This window comes from Trachemys scripta, chromosome 2 (genome assembly GCF_013100865.1).
Source record: "Trachemys scripta elegans isolate TJP31775 chromosome 2, CAS_Tse_1.0, whole genome shotgun sequence".
NCBI lineage: Eukaryota > Metazoa > Chordata > Testudines > Emydidae > Trachemys > Trachemys scripta.
Genome location: NC_048299.1, coordinates 14,979,834 through 14,998,763, shown reverse-complemented (window position 1 = coordinate 14,998,763; position 18,930 = coordinate 14,979,834). Strand labels below are relative to the sequence as shown.

Here is an 18,930-nt window from a genome sequence, read left to right as displayed (position 1 = left end):
TGGAGCGGAAATCCTCCATACACGTTAACAGACTTTTCCAGTAGCTGTACTGGCCGCAATTGCCAGGGCAAATTAATCATTAAACACGCTTGCTTTTTAAACCATGTGTAATATTTACAAAGGTACACTCGCCAGAGGTCCCTTGTGTGCCCTCAGGTCTGGGAGCACACCTTGGGTGAGTTCGGGGGTTACTGGTTCCAGGTCCAGGGTGATAAACCTATCCTGACTGTTGGGGAAACGATTTCTCCGCTTCCTTGCTGTGAGCTGTCTTCATCGTCTTCATCATCCTTGTACACCGAACCTGCTTCCCTGTTGCATGATTCTCCATTGATGGAGTCAAAGCACACGGTTGGGGTAGTGGTGGCTGCACCCCCTAGCATGGCATGCAGCTCTGCATAGAAGCGGCATGTTGGCGGCTCTGCCCCAGACATTCCGTTTGCCTCTCTGGCTTTGTGGTAGGCTTGCCTTAGCTCCTTAATTTTCATGTGGCACTGCTGTGCGTCCCTGTTATGGCCTCTGTGCTTCATGGCCTTTGAGACTTTTTCTAATATTTTGCCATTTCATTTACTACTACGGAGTTCAGCTAGCACTGATTGATCTCCCCATAGGGCGAGCAGATCCTGTAGCTCCCATTCTGTCCATGCTGGAGCTCTTTTGCAATCCTGGGACTCCATCATGGTTACCTGTGCTGATGAGCTCTGCGTGGTCACTTGTGCTCTCCACGCTGGGCAAACAGGAAATGAAATTCAAAAGTTCGCGGGGCTTTTCCTGTCTACCTGGTCAGTGCATCTGAGTTGAGAGCGCTGTCCAGAGCGGTCACAATGAAGTACTCTGGGATAGCTCCCGGAGGCCAATAACGTCGAATTCCATCCACACTACCCCAAATCCGACCCGCAAAGGCCGATTTTAGCGCTAATCCCCTCGTCAGAGGTGGAGTAAAGAAACCGGTTTAAAGGGCCCTTTAAGGCCAAAAAAAAGGCTTCGTCGTGTGGACGTGTCCAGGCTTAATTCGATTTAACGCTGCTAAATTCGACCTAAACTTGTAGTGTAGACCAGGCCTTAGGTAAAAAACATTGCTGCAGAGTAAATGGGGGAAGCTAAAAACACAAGAGTAAAGTTCAGAGAAAGAGAGAAGCAACTAGCTTAACCATGAAAGTTATTTATTGAATAACGGTGATAACTACACAAGGAGAGTATAAACCCACATAAGTTACATTATTAAAGGTTAATACCTGAGGGAGAAAAGAGAGAGGGATCTCACCGCTCCATAGAGCTTGAACTGGCCAGGGTTCCCAGGTGATGGTGGTAGTTCAGGACCCTGAACTCTGGAGACAGGCAGAGCCCCCAGCACAATCAGTCAGAAGAAGATAGAACAGATGCATAGTTGGGGTCCCTGTATCAGAACACTTGGGCATAGGTAGGGGTTTTTGTAGAGAGAATACAATGGTTCAAGGGAGAACACTAGATTTGTTTATGGGTAAACTGATGACTCAAGTGTTTTTTTTAGGCTAGACAATAGGAGCTGATCACTCTTGGCTATGGGTGGTGTTTTCTTCCAGGGAGCTCACAATGCAATTAGGCTGCTTCAGTATTTTGATTATCAATCAAGGATTCATTACTAGAATTGGTCTGATAATTGCTGAGCTGGGTGTGTGCAGGCGTAGGTCATAGAATCATAGAATCATAGAATATCAGAGTTGGAAGGGACCTCAAGAGGTCATCTAGTCCAACCCCCTGCTCAAAGCAGGACCAATTCCCAGCTAAATCATCCCAGCCAGGGCTTTGTCAAGCCGGGCCTTAAAAACCTCCAAGGAAGGAGACTCCACCACCTCCCTAGGTAACGCATTCCAGTGTTTCACCACCCTCCTAGTGAAATAGTTTTTCCTGATATCCAACCTGGACCTCCCCCACTGCAACTTGAGACCATTGCTCCTTGTTCTGTCATCTGCCACCACTGAGAACAGCCGAGCTCCATCCTCTTTGGAACCCCCCTTCAGGTAGTTGAAGGCTGCTATCAAATCCCCCCTCATTCTTCTCTTCTGGAGACTAAACAATCCCAGTTCTCTCAGCCTCTCCTCATAAGTCATGTGCTCCAGACCCCTAATCATTTTTGTTGCCCTCCGCTGGACTCTTTCCAATTTTTCCACATCCTTCTTGTAGTGTGGGGCCCAAAACTGGACACAGTATTCCAGATGAGGCCTCACCAATGTCGAATAAAGGGGAACGATCACGTTCCTCGATCTGCTGGCAATGCCCCTACTTATACAGCCCAAAATGCCGTTAGCCTTCTTGGCAACAAGAGCACACTGTTGACTCATATCCAGCTTCTCGTCCACTGTGACCCCTAGGTCCTTTTCAGCAGAACTGCTACCTAGCCATTCGGTCCCTAGTCTGTAGCAGTGCATGGGATTCTTCCGTCCTAAGTGCAGGACTCTGCACTTGTCCTTGTTGAACCTCATCAGGTTTTTTTCTGCCCAATCCTCTAATTTGTCTAGGTCCCTCTGTATCCGATCCCTACCCTCTAGTGTATCTACCACGCCTCCTAGTTTAGTGTCATCTGCAAACTTGCTGAGAGTGCAGTCCACACCATCCTCCAGATCATTAATAAAGATATTAAACAAAACCGGCCCCAGGACCGACCCTTGGGGCACTCCACTTGAAACCGGCTGCCAACTAGACATGGAGCCATTGATCACTACCCGTTGAGCCCGACGATCTAGCCAGCTTTCTATCCACCTTACAGTCCATTCATCCAGCCCATACTTCTTTAACTCTTCCATTAACATTTGGAGCAGAGATCCTCCATGATGCAGTGCTTCCCTGCATTTCTGGTCCCAGAGTTCAGTGCAGTTCTCTGTTCTCCGTTCTGTATGCTAATGGAGATGCCTTAATCTTGTCACCCTTGTCAGGAGCGGTCTAGATGTATCTCCCAACACCCTTCAATGCTCTCTGCAAGTCTTTTCTCTGATCCGTTTTGGTTCAAGCAGAGACTGGTGGGGGTGGGGATGTCTTTCATGAGTCGGGCTGAATACTGCACCCTGGTTCCCCAAGAACACAGAGCTGACTGGTATCAACATCTGCAAAGCAGTTATGTTGGCATCAGTATACGTTCTCAAAACACTATCCCCTAAACTCAGGCTTCCAAGTCCAATGCTGCATTTACTACAGCAGTTCTTCACTTGTCTAACTAATCACTCCAAGCCCACCTCCTTAACGCAGTCACTGTTTGGGAGGTACCATCAGTTGAGTGTGCATATGGACAAGCACTTCAAGGAGAATGGGAAGTTACCTTGAATTCCAGTTACACTTGGTACGCTAACTATTGTCCACATACACATTCTGCAATATGCCTTTCATCCTGTCTACCTCGGAGTCCTCTTTGGCAATTCTGTGGTAAGAAGGAACCAAATAGCATCTGATGCCCTTTGCCCTTGTATGCTGTTGTCGCAGAGTATGATGACTGGGAGGCCACATGTGGACTTTATGGATCAGCTGTTCTCAACCCGCAGGCCACATGCAGCCCAATTAACACATAGCTGTAGCCCAGCTCAGCTGTGTGCTAAAGGCCATGTGCTGGTCTGCCACCTGCCTCTCAGCCAGGGCTGGCTCCAGGTACCAGCCCACCAAGCTTGTGCTTGGGGCGGCACCTGGAGGGGGCGGCTCCGGCCGCCGGGGAGAGTGGAGCCCTGGCTGGGCTCGCCGCCCTCCCCTGCTGCGTTGGGGGGCGGCAGGAGGCTTTTTTGCCTTGGGCAGCAAAAAAGCCAGAGCTGGCCCTGCTCTCAGCCCCGCATGGCAAGCTTGGGGTCCAGGCTTCGGGCTGTCCTTTCCCAGGTCTCCTGCAGTGGCAGGGTTGGGGTCCGTGCTGCCCCCCTTTCCCTCTCCCACCTCTTCCTCCCCCCCGCCCCCCCCAGCGGCAGGGTCAGGCTCTGGGGCCCCGGCTGTCCCTTCTTCCCCACTTCCCATGCAGCAGCAGCTTTGGGGCTCCTGGATGCCCCCTGATCCCAGCAGGGTTAGGCTCTGGGTCCCGGCGGCCCCCCAGCCCTACACAGCGTAGTCCAGGATCCCCACTGCCCACCCTGCACTCTGCTCCTGGCCCCACTCTGTGGAGGGGTCTCTGGGTGGAGGATGCTGGGCATAGGGATGGGGTGGGGGTTTAGCTAGGGGGCACTGTGGTTCTCAACCTGTGGCCCAGGTAACACTTTGTGGGCCGCATATGCATCCCACAGTGAGAAACAGGTTGAGAACTACTGGTATTGATATTGCTGGTGAAATGTTTCTAATCTTGAGGCATATGCCCAACACCAGTTGAATCTGCTTATGGATAGCACATCTTGAACTCCAGTTACTGTACACAGGCTTTTCTATGGTGCTTATCACTATTTGTATCTGAATGTATTGTTTCACAAATAACAAACTTTCACAATTCCGCTGTAAGGGGAAGAGGCAGTATTATCTCCATTGTACAAAGCAGGAAATTGAGTCACAGACTAATAGATACTGCTGATCTTCATTTTGGGTGCCTAACTTAAGACACAGAGGGCCTGATTATTTCAGAGTTCTTAACATTATGTAACACTCTAGTGGAAGCACAGCTCACATTGACTTCAGTTGTAGCTGTGAGCTCTTAGCATTTCTGAAAAATCAGATCTCAGGGACTCAAGTTGGGCACCAGAAAATAGGAAACACAATTAATGACCACTTCTGAAAAGCTTGCTATAAGGGACTTGCTTGGCATCACATATCCCTGCCTATGTTGTAGAGAATCTGATTCTCCAGGACATCATTCAACTGCCTTAGCCATGAGACCTTCCTTTCTCTTCCTGTAATCTTTAGCTCTTTAGCTGCAAACTAACAAGTCTCTACTGACGATGCATAACTGTGATTGCTTTCAAAGGCTTTTAATATGGACAAATTTGGGCAGATTTTCATGGGGATGGCAAAAGGCACATCTCTGACACAGTCCATCCCTGCCAAATTTCAAGTCCTTCTCCAAATCATAGGAATACTAGAGCAATTCAGAAGAGAGGTCATCAGAATTTAATATGGGGAGAGCCGCGGGAATATATTGTTTTGCCCTTGCCTTGTTCTCGGAAATGGCTGAGCTGTTTGGCTGTAATCTTAAAAGCTTGAGGCAGATATCTAGCCCATAAAACTTCTGCCAAAATGGCGTTTGTCAAAGCTATAAGCGATTGAAAATAGTCTTATGGGAAGTGTTGAGCAACCTTAATAGGTGGTGCTATCAGCCCTGCCTATAATTTGCCAAACTTGCGTACTAGTCTTCCAGTTCCCTGTCAGAGAAATAGCTGTGCCCAAAAAACATGGGTATAAAGCAAAATTAGTATCCCAAACAAAGAGAAAATGTTGAATAGACTGGATATTGGAGAAATTTATTGTCTTATTAAAGGAATTCTGTTCAGTTAAATCAATGTGACATGTCAGTCTCAAACTGTAATTTCAATGTGTAATCAGAGGAAAGATGGGTCTGAGCTGCAGAACTCTGATCTGATGCTTGAACCATATCATTATGTTTGTGTTCAAAAAGTTTTTGCTTTGGGACTGTTCATCTTTTAAAATGGTGCCTAAATGATCTGATGTATGCTTTTCTTTTGCATTTAAAAAAAAACAGATCTTGTAAAAGTGTTCCTTCTTCTTACAGCATCTGAAGAATCGGAAAGTGACATCTACATGCGATTCATGAAGTCTAACAAGTGTTATGACATAGTTCCAACAAGTTCTAAGCTTGTTGTTTTTGACACTACGTTACAAGTAAGTGCTTAAAACTACATTTTGTTGCAGTTCAGTTACCTTTTAAATTACCCTCATAGATATCATCCTTGAATGCTGTGTGAAATTGATTTCTCTTTAGAGAAAACTGTTTTTGAGATGCTTTTTGGATCCAAGAACTGGTAATATGGTTTTGAAAGTGTGTACATCTGTATAGGAGGGAACTTCCATATTTTACTTTGAGTCAATAGTTAGCATAGCCTTCAAATGGACATGGAGCTTTACTGACTTAGTTATCAAAATATCAATATTCTATGATTATACAGGAGTATGGATATTATGCAAATTATCAGAATGTTTTGAGCCTTGCCTTTTAAGATTAAATAATCCTCTGAATTAAATAAGTGTATAATTCCTTGGAGGTCCTACATTTTACCAGTAAATCATCAGCATATTTCATCTAATTTAGACTTTTGGTTTTGTGTGCATGAAGAATGCAGTTGCCAAAAGCAGAAAGTACTAGAAGTTCAGTCCATTCTGGAAACATTAAGAATCATTTGTTCTGAAGTTAGGGGTACACAATTTGGTTCTTTCTAGATGCTCTTCAGATTTTGTTGGTTCTATTTGGAGTGATTTTTAAAAGAAGCAGCAAAAGGGGGCTATTAACTTTAGCCTGATTTTAAAAGACTGAGTTGAGATGAGACATGCTGTGCTCCTAGTGTCCCCTGAAAAGATAAATGATGCAGTGGTAACTGTTTTGGGGTTTTTTTTGTTTTTGTTTTTTTTTTAATTTTAAGAAAATACCTCTTTCAGATTGTAGTATCTTCCTTGCATCAGAATGAATCTACAGGTTGGTTTATTTATTGCTTACTAAAAGAACAGGAGTACTTGTGGTACCTTAGAGACTAACAAATTTATTAGAGCATAAGCTTTCGTGGACTACAGCCCACTTCTTCGGATGCATACTGTAAGTCTAATTGCCCTTTTGTGGCTTTAAAATCGCAATTTCACTTTTTCTTTAAAAAAAAAAAATTGATAGTAGAATAGCAAATATATACCAATCTGTGTTAGCCTCTAGAGGCTATATGTATCAATTTGATTTTACCTAGGGAATTTTGATAGACACAGTGGGAAATACAACAATCTAAAACTTATATTTCTGAGGGCTTGTCTAAACTAAAAAATTAAGTTGACGTACAACCACCACAGTAATTAAAGCAGTAGTTCACATCCACATTTGCTTCTTCTGTCAGTGGTGTGTATCCTCACCCAGAGTGATTCTACTATCTGAAATGGGGCACTGACAGCTGGAGCCTGGCAGCTGGCCCCCTGTTGCCACTGACATCCCAAGTTTGTCAGCCAAGCACAGGCCCCAGATGTGAGCCTATGCCCGACAGCTGGGATTGTTAGCACCAGGGTTAGGGATGGGGCTCCAGCTATCAGCCCCACTCAGGGATGACAGCTAACAGGCAATGTAGTAACAGTGTCTACGTGGATGCTGTGTCACCCTAACTACATTGACATAAGGGCTACACCTCTCATGGAGGTGGAGTTGTCTGTGTGGCTGGGGACTCACTTTGGTGAAAGCAGCATTCAAGTGTAAACACTGACATAATTAGGTACACAGGAGAGACAAGATCAACTTGTGTTGATCTAACTCTGTAGTGTAGATCTAACTCAGTTGATGTAACCTTGTGCCTACTAATGTTAATGTCTTACTTGGAGTGTTTCAGTAAACCTCCAAGAACATTGTAGTTTCAACACAAATGCCTTAAATTTGTCTCTTATGTCTGATCACTATCTGTACAGTGACAGGTTTCAGAGTGGTAGCCGTGTTAGTCTGTGTGCTGTTGGGGGTCCCAGTAATAAATGTTGGTGACCGCCATTTTGCTAAAGAAAAGTAACTTTGTTAATGATGCTAGCAGCCTGAAAAGCCCAGTGTGAGAGACTGATTAATCAGTTGTCAAGCCATAGTGAAGTTTATTTGATTGGAAGAAAAACCTGAAGATTTCATAGAAATGAGTAAAAACATTTGTGGTGAGGTTAACAAACAAGTATATTCAGGTAAATAAGTGAATAATTGGAACGTAACTTAAAATTTTAATAAAAGTAAAGGAAATAAACAAGTACATCGGTCCGCCTATTTTGAGAGAGTTAATACCTCAGGACCTTAACATCATAGATCAGATCTTACACTTTATTGTTAATTTAAGACCAAACGCTGTGAGGGAGTCAGTGTTTCACAGCTCCCATTGAAGTCAGTGGGATTTGTGCATGCTTGACATCTTTACTGGATCTGGTCCTTATAGAAAATTGACTTATTTCTTCGGATTTTTAAAAAGTGGTATCTTGCCAAGCTCCTTGGTGCCTCTTCCATAGATTACCAGAACATATGTAACTCCCAAATATATTTTTGTAACTTGCTTGCAAAATTCACAAGTTCTGTAGTTAAACTGCATAAAAGACATAAGACAGTCTTATCTACCTTACACCAATGTAAATTAGAAGTGATCAATGGAATTATATTGGTCTGTAATAGATAAGGAAGATAAAAATCAGACCTTCATTAATATTTAGTGCTTTATTGTGCTGGTGAGTTACTCTGGAAGAATGTTTTTGAGTAGTTGCTGGATCTTCAATATCCTGTCTCCCCCTAATAATCGGAGATGGCATTATTTTCAGTCAAGGCTAGATTTGAGAATGAATAGATTTCTGATTTGGTGGTACAAATCATATCTTTAAGACCATCAGAAAACTGTAGTTGTTTTCATGGTTAACAATAAAATTGATATACATTACATAGTAGTAAGCCTCACTACAGATTATAATACTTCAAAGGTAGATGGGAAGAAAACTCTTCAATACAAAAGGAGCAAGATTCAGTGAAATATAAAAGTACCCAAATATCCTGGAGGATCTTAAATTACATCTACACACTACATGCCACCACTAGTGATGAGTAGTATGTGTAGCTTCATGCCACAGTGAAAATCAGGATGTTTCCATGCTGTGGTGTGTAGCTGTGCATGTCAATGAAATGTTTTTCCCAGAGCGGCAGCAGCAGGGAAAGGCTTCATAAGCTCCCCGGGGCTGGAGCTTTTCACTGCAGTGAGGAAAGTTTCTGGTAGTGGGGAAAAGTGTGGCATGTAAGTACCGCAACTGATAGATGAACTTTCTGCCCTCTTGCACCTGACACTTGCCAGGATTTACATCTCCCCTAGGACAACAGCAGCAGAGTGTGGGAGAACCCTTGGAGCCCCGATGGTTTTATATCCCATGTGGAGCAAGGAATTCCCTGTCTTGGGGAGAGAAGAGGTGGCTGGATGGGTGTGTTTTTTAGATTTTAAAAATTCTGTTAAAAGAACCTTCAGATTACAAAGTCATTAACTAAAAACTTACTAAATGACAGAATTAAGGTTAAGACAGCCTTAACTCAGCCCCCTTGCCACAGAACCCCTGCCTTATTCGGTGTATGACCCTACGTCTTTTTCAGTGCATACCATCCAAACTGTACATGCAAATGTATTAATTACATCTGGGTATTAGTGTGGTGCTGTCATCATAATCTCTGAGTATTTCACAAGTATTAATGTATTTATCTTCACAACACACATGTGAGATTGGATGGTGGTATCATCTCCACTTTACAACAGAGGCACAGAAAATAAGGCCAGAATTGTCAAACTAATGGTGAGTGCCCAATATGAGAAACATAGGGTTTGTTTTCCTTCCCCACTCCCCCCCACAGTATTTATCACTGTTGCGGTAGGTTTTTTATTCATTTTTGTTTTTTGTTTATATTCAGAGCACAGCTCCCATTGATTTAATTTGCAACTATGAACACTCACCACTTTTGCAAATTCAACATCAGGTGTTTCAAGTTGGGTCCCAAAAAATGAGGAAAACACAATTAGTGCCCAATTATGAAAAATTTGGTTTGGATGAATTGCCCAGCATCACACACGCACTCTGTCTCAGAAGCAGGGATAGAATCTAGTTCTCATTCACCTTCCTTAGCCGTGATGCCATCTTTTCCCTTCCTGCAGTCCCCTGGCTCATTCCCACTGCATCCTGTGACTCTGGGCTGCTGAAGGAGGCTGTTGCTGAGTTTTTGTTGCTGCTAGGGAGCGGAGAGCATCATGGAGCACTCCCCCACTGCTGCTCCTGCTGACTGCCATCTGCTTGCTTGCCTGCCTGCTTGCCTGCCTGCCTGCCTCCACCAGCCTCCCCTGGGATTACTGCAGCAGAGAATCTGTCACAAGCACATGTGGGTGCACATGCACCTTGGACTTTCCCTGCAGAGGGCTGGTAGGCCTCCTCCACCTTCCTCTGCTTGTCAAGTTGTCTCCCTCCTCCCCACCTGGGGGAATTTTACTTCTGGGGGAATTCTGCGCCAAAAAATAAAAAAATTCTGCACATAGTATTTTAAAACTCTGCTTATTTTATTTGTCAAAATAACACAGTATATCATGCAAGTTTCAATTATTTTGGTAACTTATTTCGAAATACCTGTCAGCAAGCATGTCTGTAACAATATAGACAACAAAATAAGATTCAGAAATGGCTTTTTTGACCGATTCTTTACTAGGCTACAATATATAAATGTATTTCCTGCACCCCTCAGAAGGAGTGCAAAGGCTTAGGGGGAATCAGGGGTAACAGAGAAGCTGAGGGAGAGGGACATAATTGCTGGAAAGGAGCTGGGGAGAGGAGGGTTTGTTAGGGAGCTGGGGAACCTCCCTCATGCAGACCCTAGCTGACTCCTGGACTCTCCCATTGAGTCAGGCACATCTCCCCTGTCTCTGTGTAACCCTGCACCCTACTCCCATTCAGCCCCTGGCTCAATGCTGCCACCTCCCCCCCGAGCTCCTGAGTCCACACCCCAGTCTGTCCTTCCCATGCCTCCTCACCTGGCTCTGCTGTGAGGAACACAGCCTCTCTGCTGGCTGGCTGCCCTCTCTTCTGGCACCACAGCAGCCCTTGGTGGGCAAAAGGTGTAACTGCAGCACCTCTCCAGCAGAATCTATAGTATGTGGAGAAAAATTGGTGTGGCACATAAATTGTGTCCATGTACAGTGGTGCAGAACTCTTCCCCCAAGAGTATGATTTGTTATGTTTCCCTGTCCCATCCAGGGCCCTCCCTTCATACTCTGTTACCTGCCCTGTCCAGATGCTTCCCCTGCAATGTTTGGTGGTACACCTACTCAGCCCCAGCCCCGCTTTTGCTGTTTGTTCCCTGTCCTACCCAGCCTTGCTTGCCCTGCATACCTGCACTCTCCCAGTGCTTGCGATTCCTCCCCACCATTTTGTTTAATTTCCTATTCACTGCATCTCTTCAGACAGCTGCCTTTCACTCAGTGCAGCCAGAGAAGCTGGTGCCCACATAACACTACCTATTGTGCCCTATGTCCTCTTTGCTTTATTTCATTAACCTCCAATTTTTGTTTGCACTCTTCTCCCCCATGTGCAGGGTAGGGGAAAGGAGTGGTTAGCCTCCATTTTTCCCTGCCCCTATCCTTCCCTTTGTCATTTCACTCCTCCTTCCAGTGGCTGTTCCCATCACCTGTACTTGATTGCAGACCCTGATTGGCCACTGTGACATTCCCCAGGATGCAATCTGAACTGCTGTGTCCCCTTAGCTCTCCAGTTTGTGATGCCTTTTACACTGCTTTTCTGATGAACAGTGACCTCTCCAGGCTCTGCTCTCACACAGCCACTAGCATGTAAAATCATTCCAAGCTGAATACATGACTGCTATGCCCAGCCATCCATGAATTACATACAGGGTGACATCTGCATATTCCTTGTCCCCCAGAAATGTGCTTCTTGTTCTGTCCAGCACTCTACTGAACAGTGCAAGCTCATAATAAGTCTGTCATTGTAATAAAGGGAAATGATTATATGCACCAGTCCTGTTGACCTGAGTAGAGATTCCCAAAACACTTCAACAAAATACCTGCTGTCCCTTCCACCAGCTCTGGGGGTATGGCACCACCTACTGCCCAGTTGCTATCTGCCACAGCCCATCTACCTGCCACTTCCAGTAGCAGCGGTGTCGGGGACCCCTTCTCCATCTTGACAAGGCAAAGCATCCTTTGCCTTCTGGTGACTGCCTTGCTCCACACCAAAACTTAGTGTGAGCTTTGTCATGGATGATGGGGCACTCTGCCATTGTGGCAGCCTTTAAGAGCTGTGGGAAAGTTGTCGTCTTCTTAATGTCAGAGGCTGCCTCCCAGGAAATGTGTGGAGAAAGGCATCTCACTGGGACAACCTCTTTCTCCCCCATGAATCCCAGGAGGACCTGGGCACATGGGTGGTGCTCATCTCTGCCCTGCCCTTCCTCCCAATGCTCCTCTTCTGCTTCCCCTCACCAACTTGGGGAAGCTGGTCTCCAACATCAGTCCTCTCCCACTAGGCTGTAAGGACCACCTTCCCTCCTCCTTTGCATCCTCTTGTTCTGCTGGCAAGTCACCATCCAGCTGCTGGCAGCATTGTGTAGTGTGGAGAGCCTGGAGGGGGGCTTTCTGATACTTTACCAGGGAAGCATGTACCAGATCCTCTGCTCTCTGGGGAGGCTTGGTGCTTCCTTTGTTGGGCTTCGGGACACCCCTGGAGGGACTGTCCATTGACCCAACAAGAAGGGATGCTGGGTGCCCTTGATGCTTGGGAGGGTGCTGGCTCTGCTACTGTCGGCAGTCCTACCCACTCAGCTCCCCCCTCCTCCTCCAACACCAGCTGACAATCCCGCTTGAGAGTTTGGGGCAGCTCCCTGTCACACCCATATCAAGTGGGGTCTTGCAGGGATCAGTTCTGGGTCCGGTTCTGTACAATATATTCAGTGATTTAGATAATAGCATAAAGAGTACACTTATAAAGTTTGCGGATAATACCAAGCTGGGAGGGGTTGCAAGTGCTTTGGGGGATAGGATTAAAATTCAAAATGATCTGGGATGGGAAATGACTGTTTAGGAAGGAGTACTGCAGAAAGGGATCTGGGGGTCATAGTGGATCACAAGCTAAATATGAGTCAACAGTGTAACACTTGCAAAAAAAAAAAAAAAAAACTCATTCTTCGATGTATTAGCAGGAGGGTTGTAAGCAAGACACAAGAAGTAATTCTTCCACTCTACTCCGCGCTGATTAGGTCTCAGCTGGAGTATCATGTCCAGTTCTGGGTACCATATTTCAGGAAAGATGTGGACAAATTGGAGAAAGTCCAAAGAAGAGCAAGAAAAATGATTAAAGGTCTAGAAAACATGACCTATCAGGGAAGCTTGAAAAAATTGGTTTTGTTTAGACTGAAGAGGAGAAGACTGAGGGGGGACATAACAGTTTTCAAGTACATAAAAAATAAGCAAATTGTTACAAGGAGGAGGGAGGAAAAAAATTTTCTCGTTAACCTCTGAGGATAGGACAAGAAGCAGTAGGGTTAAATTGCAGCAAGGGCAGTTTAGGTTGTACATTAGGAAAAACTTCCTGTCAGGATAGTTAAGCACTGGAATAAATTGTTTTGGAATCTCCATCATTGGAGATATTTTAAGAGCAGGTTAAACAAACACCTGTCAGGGATGGTCTAGATAATACTTAGTCCAGCCATGAGTGCAGGGGACTGGACTAGATGACCTCTCAAGATCCCTTCCAGTCCTACAATTCTATGATTCTGTGACATTGGAGAGCCCCGGAGAGGGCCTGTCTCGGGAAAGCGCTCCTCCATCTATTCCCCTATCTCTGCATCCCCCCCCCCCCCGCCCCAATACTATTGCCCTTTTCCCCCTGGACTCACCCCCACGGCCAGCCCTCCAATGATACCACCACAGAGGGCTGTGTACTAGTAAAGGAGGATAATTTGTTCCAGTGCTTTGCTACCCGTATAATTAGGAAATTTTTCCTAATGTCTAACCTAAATCTCCCTTGCTGCAATTTAAGCCAATGACTTGTCCTGTCCTCAGTGAACATAGAGAGCAATTTATCACCTTCCTCTTTATAACAACTTTTTATGTACTTGAAGACTGTTTTATTATGTTCCCCCATAAGCTTCTCCTCTCGACTAAACAAACCTAACTTTCTCACTCTTTCCTCATAGCTAAGGCCCTACCAAATTCACAGTCCATTCTGGTCAACTTCACTGTCATAGGATTTTAAATATCATAAATTTCATGATTTCAGTTAATTAAATCTGAAATTTCACAGTATTGTAATAGTAAGGGGTTCTGACCCAAAATGGAGTAGTAGGAGGTTACAAAGTTATTGTAGGGGGATTGTGATATTCCCACCCTTACTTGTGCTCCGCTGCTGGCGGCGGCACTGCCTTCAGAACTGGGTGGCCGGAGAGTGACAGGTGCTAGCCAGGAGTCCAGCTCAGAAGGCAGTGCCACCGCCAGCAACAGCACAGAAGTAAGGGTGGCATGGCATGGTATGGTATTGCCACCCTTACTTCTGTGCTGCTGCTGGCGGGGCGCTGCCTTTGGAAGTAGGTGCTTGGCCAGCAGCTGCCGCTCTCCAGCCACCCGTCTCTGTAGGCAGTGCAGAAGTAAGGGTGGCAATACCACGACCCCACCTACAATAACTTTGTAACTTCCCCCCCCCACACACACACACACACAGACACACAGTGATCTCCATTTGTGTTAGGATCACCAGTTTGAGAAACACTGACTCTCCTTGGTGAAATCTGTCTAGTATAGGGTAAAAGTACCAGATTTCACGGTCCTTGATGCATTTTTCTCGGCTGTAAATTTGGTAGGGCCCTACTCAGAAGTCATTTTCTAGACCTTTAATCATATTTGTTACTCTCCTCTGGATTTTCTCCAATTTGTCCACATCTTTCCTGAAATGTGGTGGCCAGAACTGGACACAGTACTCCAGTTGAGGACTAATCAGCACAGAGTAGAGTGGAAGAAGTACTTCTCAAATCTTGTTTACAATACTCCTACTAATACACCCTAGAACAGCAGTTCTCAAACTGTGGGTTGGGACCCTAAAGTGGGTTGTGACCCCATTAATATGGGGGCTGCCTTAGACTTGCTGGGCCAAAGCCGAAACCCAAGCTCCACTGCGCGGGGCTGAAGCCCGAGCTCCAACCTCAGCCTCTGGTTACAGGTCCCCTGCCTGGGGCTGAAGCCCTGGGTGCTTTGGCCCCCTGCCTGGGGCAGTGGGGTCAGGCTTTGACTTTGGTCCCACCACTTAGGGTAGCAGGGCTCAGGTAGGCTCATGCTTTGTTCCCCCCTCGTGGGGTTGTGTAGTAAATTTTGTTAGAAGGGGGTTGTGGTGCAATGAAGTTTGAGAACCCCTGCCCTAGAATGATGTTCAGGGTTTTTATTTATTTATATATTTTTGCAGTAGTATTACATTGTTGACTTTTGCGATCCATTATAACCCCCAGATCCTTTTCTGCAGTACTCCTTCCTAGGCAGTCATTTCCCATTTTGTATTTGTGCAATTTATTGTTCCTTCTGAAGTGGTGTACTTTGCATTTGTCATTATTGAATTCCATCCTGTTTGTTTCAGACCATTTCTCCGGTTTGTCAAGATCATTTTGAATTCTAATCCTGTCCTTGAAAGCGCTTACAACCCCTTCCAGTTTGGTATCATCCACAAATTTTAAGTGTACTTTCTGTGCTTTTATCTAAATAATTTATGAAGATATTTAATAGAACCAGACCTAGAACAGATCCCCATGGAGCCCACTTGATATGCCCTTCTACCTTGACTGTGAACCATTGATAACTACTGTCTGAGAATGGTATTCCAACAAGGTGATTATCCACTTTGTTGTCGGTTCATCTAGGCTATATTTCTCTAGTTCACTTATGAGAAGGTCATGTGAGACAGCATCAAAAGCTTTACTAAAGTAGAGATTTATCACATTTGCTTCCCCTGCATCCAGAAGGCTTGTTACCCTGTTACCATCTTTCTTAATCTAAACTTAAGGTTATTAATGAAACACAACAATAAAAATTTGAGAAACTCACTTTGTGCTATGCTACAAGCAAACCAGAGAACAAAATGTGGGCATAACAGCTGGGTGAGGGCTCAGAAATTTAAAGGGCATTGGCAACAAATTCTTATCCTGAATTCTTCCTCTCCTCTCCCCCCCCCCCCCCCCCCCCCCCCCGCCCTTTTGCCCTTTGGCATTGTAGGCATTAAAAGTTTTCCTTTGTTTATTACTTTGCAGGGAGACTCAGTGAGTCCTCTTACAACTATAAGTGCAGATTAATGGGCGCAAACTAGTTTCTTTCTCTGCCTGAGTATTTAAATCACAGAGGCACCAACTCTGCTGAGAAGAATTTCCAAAATACTTTCAAAGGAATATGGATATAAATTTGAATAACTTAATGTAATATATACGGGTTAAAATTTCAACAAATTATAGTGCTCTATTCTAGTTCTACCAGTTGGTTTACTTGTCTCCAGTAGTGTTGGCATCACAAAAAATGCTATTTTACACTAGATTTTTGCTGCTTCAAAAATTTGTTGGAGAACTCTGATCTGTTCATTTCTCTGCTTCATAAACATTTTCTTTACCATTGACCCATATTTTTTTCCCATATTGGAGTGAGCAGTTTACATACATTTCCTGTCAGAACCATGCCGTCGCTCATGGAGGGGGTGGGGGTGCGGGTGTGTGGTTTTTGTTTGTTTTGTTTTTAAGTATGTACATGGTTATTTAAGGCTAGATTTTGCCTGGCCTTTGATGTAGGTGCCCCTTACTCACTACTTGTGTGCCCTGCATGCGGACCAGATGGAATAACAGCCCCAGCACTGTTCGGCAGTAGAGAATGCTCAATACCCCAGAGGAGGGGAAAGGACAAATATATACTTATTGTACCAGCCAGCAATTTGCACCTTTACAGTGATGTAGTAGCATATGCACAGCCGGTGCATGCCCTGGAGTTCTGAGAGGTGTTATCCCATGGGGCTATACAGCTGTGTGCAGCCTTGTGCTATGGTCTGTGATTGAAAGACACAATCTAACCCATTAAAGTTATTGATGCTTTACTAAAATTATCTTATACTTTTTTTGCCCAACTTTTGCTCAAGATGTTGAAGTTAAATTTTTGAACGTGGTCAGTATTAAAGTACAGTACTTACAAAATCATTATGGTATTATATAAACAAAACCACCTTTAAGGATCAACAGAATATGGAGAGGGCGAGGGAACTTCTGGATAATTGAATGACTAAATGGATCCTGTCATCTCTTTATCCTTCGGTTAAATATGGGCCAGGTTGGTAGTGGACCAAAACAAGTCATTTTAAAAAGTTGGATTTTGCCAACAGTTACTGCACATGAATAACTAAGATACCATTGTTCTCGCCCTATACTTATAACACTGGTCTACATTTTTTGAGAAGTCGTCTGCTTCAGAGATAAAATGTGCTCTTTATTATGTATTTTGATGTGCTGAATTCAAATATGACAATTAAAACAACAGATTGGCTACTGTTTCTAAGATATTTAAGTTTTTACATTTTATGTCTATGTATATTGTGTAGATAGTATAGTTTTAATCATAAATTGTAAACCTAGGTCTTTTCATGTGTTTATGGTTGTTTTACATGATAATATTTCACCTGTCCTGTTTATGTAACCCTTTAAAAATCAGCAAAAGGGTTATAAATAAAATTTGTTATGAAACAAAAGGCAAAAAACTATTATGTACATAGTTTAGTCCTATTCAGCGTCTACTCGGCGCTTCTTGGCTTGTCTCTTGTATTCATTAAATGGAGCATCTCTTGTCACTGTCCAGCAATAGACTGCAAGCATTGATGGGCTCCATTTACCCTGATAGCGTTTCTCCATTGTTGCAATGTCCTGGTGAAATCGCTCGCCGTGCTCGTCGCTCACTGCTCCGCAGTTCGGTGGAAGAAAATCTAGATGAGAGTGCAAAAAATGTCTCTTTAGTGACATGTTGCAACCAAAGCTTTTGTATGCCTTGAGGAGGTTTTCCACCAACAACCTGTAGTTGTCTGCCTTGTTGTTTCCGAGAAAATTTATTGCCACTAACTGGAAGGCTTTCCATGCCGTCTTTTCCTTGCCACCCAGTGCACGGTCAAATGCATCATCTCGAAGAAGTTCACGAATCTGAGGACCAACAAAGACACCTTCCTTTATCTTAGCTTCACTTAACCTTGGAAATTTTCCACGGAGGTACTTGAAAGCTGCTTGTGTTTTGTCAATGGCCTTGACAAAGTTCTTCATCAGACCCAGCTTGATGTGTAAGGGTGGTAACAAAATCTTCCTTGATTCAACAAGTGGTGGATGCTGAACACTTTTTTCCTCCCAGGCTCCAATGACTGTCGGAGTGGCCAATCTTTCTTGATGTAGTGGGAATCTCTTGCACGACTATCCCATTCATAGAGAAAACAGCAGTACTTTGTGTATCCAGTCTGCAGACCAAGCAAGAGAGCAACAACCTTCAAATCGCCACAAAGCTGCCACTGATGTTGGTCATAGTTTATGCACCTCAAAAGTTGTTTCATGTTGTCATAGGTTTCCTTCATATGGACTGCATGACCAACTGGAATTGATGGCAAAACATTGCCATTATGCAGTAAAACAGCTTTAAGACTCGTCTTCGATGAATCAATGAACAGTCTCCACTCATCTGGATCGTGAACGATGTTGAGGGCTGCCATCACACCATCGATGTTGTTGCAGGCTACAAGATCACCTTCCATGAAGAAGAATGGGACAAGATCCTTTTGACGGTCACGGAACATGGAAACCCTAACATCACCTGCCAGGAGATTCCACTGCTGTAGTCTGGAGCCCAACAGCTCTGCCTTACTCTTGGGTAGTTCCAAATCCCTGACAAGGTCAATCAGTTCACCTTGTGTTATGAGGTGTGGTTCAGAGGAGGAGGATGGGAGAAAATGTGGGTCCTGTGACATTGATGGTTCAGGACCAGAAGTTTCATCCTCTTCCTCTTCTGACTCAAGTGAGAATGATTCTGGTGCATCAGGAACCGGCAGTCCTTCTCTGTGGGGTATTGGGAGTATAGCTGATGGAATGTTTGGATAATGCACCGTCCACTTTTTCTTCTTTGACACACCTTTCCCAACTGGAGGCACCATGCAGAAGTAACAATTGCTGGTATGATCTGTTGGCTCTCTCCAAATCATTGGCACTGCAAAAGGCATAGATTTCCTTTTCCTGTTCAACCACTGGCAAAGATTTGTTGCACAAGTGTTGCAGCATATGTG

General features: G+C 44.5%; 1 protein-coding gene across 10 annotated transcripts in view; it reads left to right on the top strand.

Moving 5' to 3' along the window:
- Positions 1 to 18,930, top strand: part of PRKAG2 (protein kinase AMP-activated non-catalytic subunit gamma 2) — a 393,593-nt gene that overhangs the window by 322,770 nt on the left and 51,893 nt on the right. For all 10 annotated transcript variants that reach the window (XR_004644380.1, XR_004644381.1, XM_034759959.1 and 7 more), the window contains one exon: positions 5,657 to 5,766. Coding sequence is in view for 8 of the 10 variants with exons in the window: in XM_034759959.1 (XP_034615850.1) it covers positions 5,657 to 5,766 (110 nt within the window). In the remaining 2 variants the exon portion in view is untranslated. The remainder of the gene's footprint in view (positions 1 to 5,656; positions 5,767 to 18,930) is intronic.